Source organism: Argiope bruennichi, chromosome 3 (assembly GCF_947563725.1).
Source record: "Argiope bruennichi chromosome 3, qqArgBrue1.1, whole genome shotgun sequence".
Taxonomy (NCBI): Eukaryota; Metazoa; Arthropoda; class Arachnida; order Araneae; family Araneidae; genus Argiope; species Argiope bruennichi.
Window position 1 is genome coordinate 45,804,654 of NC_079153.1, and position 5,560 is coordinate 45,810,213.

At 40.3% G+C, this 5,560-nt stretch overlaps 1 protein-coding gene across 1 annotated transcript; it reads left to right on the plus strand.

Annotated features, from left to right (window-relative positions):
* The first annotated feature begins 870 nt into the window (after positions 1-870).
* Positions 871-2,136, plus strand: LOC129962823 (uncharacterized). Its single transcript, XM_056076822.1, has one exon. It carries the CDS (start codon positions 871-873, stop codon positions 2,134-2,136), a length of 1,266 nt encoding a protein of 421 aa, XP_055932797.1.
* Positions 2,137-5,560: the final 3,424 nt, after the last annotated feature.

Below are 5,560 nucleotides of genomic sequence, written 5' to 3' on the forward strand. Positions count from 1 at the left end.
ACTGGCAGGTTCTTTTCTGGTGGAGTGTGCATTTTGACCTCCAACCTTTATCCTAGTACAGTTCTTAACATACACACTCCTTTGCAAGCTGTAGCTGTACAAGTGCACGTGAAAACCTTGGTAACTGTTTGCTGCATATATTTACCACCAAACGAAATTGTCTCTCAAAATGACCTTAATATTTTGGTTAATCAGCTTCCAGCACCTTTCATATTATTAGGTGACTTGAATGGCCATAGTACTTTGTGGGGCTCGAACACTACCAATTCCCGTGGGCGACAGATAGAACAATTCATTTCTGATAACTGTCTCTGTCTGCTCAATAATAACGAAAGGACGTACTTTCATGAACCTACTGGTCCCTCAGGGGCTCACCTACTATAGGTGAGTACGGGTGTCCCAATCCCGAGGTACCCAGGGATCTTTACTCCTTTCATGATTCTCCTCCTCTACGCCTTCAGCTATTTGCTTGATCCTTCCATCCCTCGACGGCAGGCGAGGGAGCTCTCCATGAGAAGCTGTTGCCGCTCTGTTTGCTTCTTGCTTCTCATGGACAGCCAAACACCCCACGTGTTTGCCGTGCGTGGCGACCCATTAGACGGGTGGTACATTTCGGTCCCCGGTGTATCAATCGGCAGGTATCCCAGCCATTTGGCTGGTCTGCTCAAGGGGATCAAGCGAAGGGGTCATCTTCTGGGGCTCTGCGTTAAGGGTGGTAGACGTTCCTGGAAGTGGCTCTTAGCGTATAGGTCCTAGCTAGCACCAAGGTAAGCGCCGAGGCTGGTAAGATCTAGAGCCGGTGGCTGCCTTCCCTTGTTGGGCTCCGTGGTGGGCGGTGCCGTTGGGACCCGAATCTATTGTCCTTTTTGTATGGGCTTTCAAAATCTCACCGCTGTTTCCGCTGATACTAAGTTTTTTGTAATCTCAACTAATGAAACGTTTCATGAAATTTCTCCATTTCTTGTAAATAAACTAATCCTATCACACATTGGAGAGGTAAAAAACATAAAAAAGTTGAAATCTGGTGACTTACTAATAGAAGTAGCAAATCCATCTCAAGCAATAACTCTTGGTAAACTAACAACATTAGGTGACCTAAAAATTAACGTCTCAGTTCATAGAAATTTAAACTTTTCAAGAGGAGTAATTTCTCAACCAGGTCTTAAAAAGCATTCTGAATCTGAGCTTGTACATGAGTTATCAGACCAAAAGGTTTGCGCAGCTCGACGAATTAATATCAAACGTGATGGCAAATTAATTCCCACACAGCATGTTATTCTCACCTTTTCTACTCCTGAGTTACCAAAATCCATTAAAGCAGGCTATTTGAGATGTCCGATAAAACCTTACATTCCTAACCCGATACGATGTTTCAATTGTCAAAAATTTGGTCATTCACGGCATGCCTGTAAGAGCCCAACAATATGTGCTAAATGCTCTATGCCCGGACATGATTCCTCTGACTGCATTTCTGATGACTTTAAATGCAAAAATTGTCAGGGAGATCATCCAGCATTTTCAAAATCTTGCCCTCAATGGATTTTAGAGAAAGAAATACAAACAACAAAAGTTCGAAAAAACATCTCATTTGCCGAAGCTAGGAAACTAGTCACCGATCGCACCCCTAAACCAGGACTTGCTTATTCCTCCGTTTTAAAACAATGCGCACATTGTGGTTTCATAGCAAATTCAAATAATACAGGGAAAAAATCATTGCAACCAGCAATATCATCAGCTTCTACGTCTTCTGATAATCCTTTACAAATAGAAAAAGAGCCGTCAACTTCTATGAAAACAATTTCTGTAACATCACCTTCTCAGAAAAATAAACCCCAATCTCTTCAGCAAAAATTAACCTTTAATATACCAAATCACAAGAATAACTCCAATGTCAAAACACCAGAACCTATAAAAGAAACTAAGGCAGCCAAAAGAGCTCGTCTTGCTGCATTAAAGAAAAATAAAGATTTACAAAATCGAACTGTATCTAAAGATGATTTTTTGAAGAAAACGAGAAAGGCAACAAAACACTCACCAAATATTGACCCACCGCTTAATATTCATCCATCGGATGATGATATTCTGTCTACAGCTAGCGAGACAGATATTCTTCCATCTTCTCCAAAAAGTCCCTGAGCTTGCTGTTCTTTTCCTTTTTGCTTTTCAGCATGGCAAGCTTTGTTTCTTGGAATTGTCGTGGTATTAAAAATAAAATTTCAGATTTAAAAGACATCATTAACTCTCGCCAACCTTCCGTCATTGCCCTCCAAGAAACTTATCTAAAGCCGGGAGAAACAATTTCATTGAAACATTATAATCTCATACAGAAAACTGGTTCGGGTAATAGAATTTCAGGAGGAGTAGCTTTGCTAATCTCGAACTCGTTCCCGTCCTCCCCATTAACTTTAAGTACTTCATTGCAAGCAGTAGCTACTCAGATTCACACTCACTCATTAATCACAGTTTGCAGTCTATATCTACCACCAAATACATTCGTTGATCAAACTGACCTTAATAATCTCATATCCCAGCTTCCTGAACCTTTTATAATTCTTGGAGATATGAATGGCCACAGCCCCCTCTGGGGTAATACAGATATTAACGCTCGTGGTCTGCAGATAGAGAAGTTCTTAAATGATAACAATCTTTGTATTCTTAACAAAGATGAATATACGTACTTTCACGAACCAACCAAAACTTTTCACTCCATTGATCTCGCAATATGTTCTCCGTACCTTGTGCCTTATTTTACTCTAAGTATTGATCAAGATCTGCATAATAGCGATCACTTCCCTTTAATTATATCAGATATAAGAAGACAAAGTTTTTCTATTCATCGAACATCAAACTATAACTTTAACTCAGCCAACTGGAGTAAATTTAATTCTCTCGCTGTCATAAATGAAGAAATGGTCTCTAAAACCAATATTGATACCGCTGTTAATACTGTCACTGAAATCCTAATTGCCGCAGCTGATCTCTCGATAAGTAAATGCTCTAACACTTTTAAAAAACAAAGGAAGGTCTGTTGGAATTCAGATTGTCACGAAGCACGCAAAAAACAAAGGAAGGCCTGGTGTCGATTTCGCCGAAACCCAACAACTGCAAACTTAATAGAATATAAGCGAGCCAAAGCTAACTCGCGTCGAATACAAAGACGTAGCAAGCGAGAATCTTGGGAACGGTATGTCAATAGCATTAACTCTACAATATCAAGCAAAAAATTATGGGAAAGAGTAAAAAAAACATGTGGCATTTTCAAATCTAAAAGTATACGAATTCTTTATAATAATGGTGTTCCAGTTACATCTTTAAAAGACATCGCAAACTGCATTGCGTCCGAATTAGCTCAAATTTCAAACAGTAAAAATTATTCGACTCCATTTTCATACCATAAAACTACAGTTGAAAATCAAAAACTTAATTTTCAATCATCTTCATGTACTCCCTACAACACAGATTTCAGTTTCTTTGAACTAAAGCGTTGTCTTTCGGAAATTCATAAATCGTCTCCCGGTCCAGATAATATAAGTTATCTTATGATACAGCACCTATCTAATACCTCCTTACGTAACTTGCTATTTCTCTACAATAGAATTTGGCGTGAACACTCTTTCCCATCATCTTGGCAGGAGGCTATTGTTATACCTATTCTAAAAACTGGAAAAGAACCGTCAAATCCACGTAATTACCGACCAATCGCTCTTACCAGCTGCTTATGCAAAATTCTTGAGAAGATGGTAAATAGACGTCTCATGTATTTTTTGGAAACAAATAAGATTTTAAGTCCCTTTCAAAGCGGGTTCAGACAGGGACGCTCGACATTAGATAACCTCCTCGCATTAGAAACAGAAATCAGAAACGCATTTATTCGCAGACAGCATACAGTAGCAATCTTTTTTGACATAGAGAAGGCATACGATCGTGCCTGGCGTTTTGGTATCCTTCGTGATCTTTATGACTGCAATCTGCGAGGAAATTTACCAATATTTATCGAAAATTTCTTAAAACTAAGAAAATTTAGAGTAAAAATCTGTGATCAATTGTCAGATTATTTTGTTCAAGAAGAGGGCGTACCCCAGGGGAGTGTTCTTAGTGTAACACTTTTCGCCCTAAGAATAAACGGCATTCTACAACAACTTCCACTCTCTGTGAAAGGTTTTCTTTATGTTGATGACCTGTACATATCTTGTACAGGAAATAATATTAATTTTATAGAACGACAACTGCAATTAGCTGTGAACAGAATTCAGGAATGGTCAACTTTTAATGGATTTGCATTTTCTACGGAAAAAACATCATGTATACACTTTTGTCGAAAACGCCGTCTCCATCCAGAACCTGAGATAAAATTGGATGGCAAAGTAATTAATGTCGTCAAAGAAGTTAAATTTTTGGGAGTCATATTCGACAAAAAACTAACTTTTCGATCACACGTAATGCAATTACGCAAAAAGCTTGACAGAACCCTAAACATCATAAAGGTGCTTTCAAATACAACTTGGGGTGCTTCAAGAGAATGTTTGCTCCGCGTGTATAGAGCAGCTGTTCTCTCAAAAATTGATTATGGATGTGTGATATATGGATCGGCCAGACAAAGTGTGTTGAAGAGACTTGACCCCATTCATCATTCTGCTTTGCGACTTTGCAGTGGAGCATTCCGTACTTCACCTGTAGAAAGTCTATATGTTGAGTGTTCTGAGCCTTCTCTCGACTATAGACGCAAAATGCTTACTCTTCAATATTATTTTAAAATTTTATCTCTTTCCGAACATCCCTTTTTTAAATACAAACAAAGTCAGTTTATACTGCGCTTGCAAAATGCAAGACCATCCATCATTCCTCCATTTTTCACAAGAGCAATAAATATTCAAAGAAATTTAAACTTGGATAATATACATATTACACCCAATTCAGAATATCTCAACCCCTCAGGGGCTCACCTACTATAGGTGAGTACGGGTGTCCCAATCCCGAGGTACCCAGGGATCTATACTCCCTTTATGTTTCCACTCCCCTACGCCTTCTGCTATCTGCTGTGTTTTTCCTTCCCTCGACGGCAAGCGAGGGAGCTCTCCATGAGAAGCTGTCGCCGCTCTGTTTGCTTCTTGCTTCTCATGGACAGCCAAAACCCCACGTGTTGGCCGTGCGTGGCAACCCATTTGACAGACGGGTGGTGTACTGTGGTCCCCTGTACATCAATCGGCTGGTCGCTAGCCACCTAAGTGGTTAGTTTGCTAGGGATCAAGCGAAGGGGTTACTCCTTGGGCTTGGCGTTAAGGGTGGTCACTGTCCCCGGGGGTAACTCCCAGCGTATAGGTACCGATTAGCACTAGGGTGGATGCCGAGGCTGGGAATGACCAGAGCCGGTAATTGCCTTCCCATGTTGGGCTCCGTGGTGGGCGGTGCCGTCGGACCCGAATCACTTATCATATCGTATGGGCTCCTCCAAACGTGGTCCCTTCAGTGGGCGTCGCATCGTACCAATCAATTCAAATTTTGAGAACCATTTCGACAGTTTTTTTATAATCAAACGAGTTTCTGATAATAATGAAACCTT

What these genes read in the sequence shown, in the direction of transcription:
- LOC129962823 (XM_056076822.1), top strand. Translation starts at nt 871, where the DNA reads ATGGGCTTTCAAAATCTCACCGCTGTTTCCGCTGATACTAAGTTTTTT.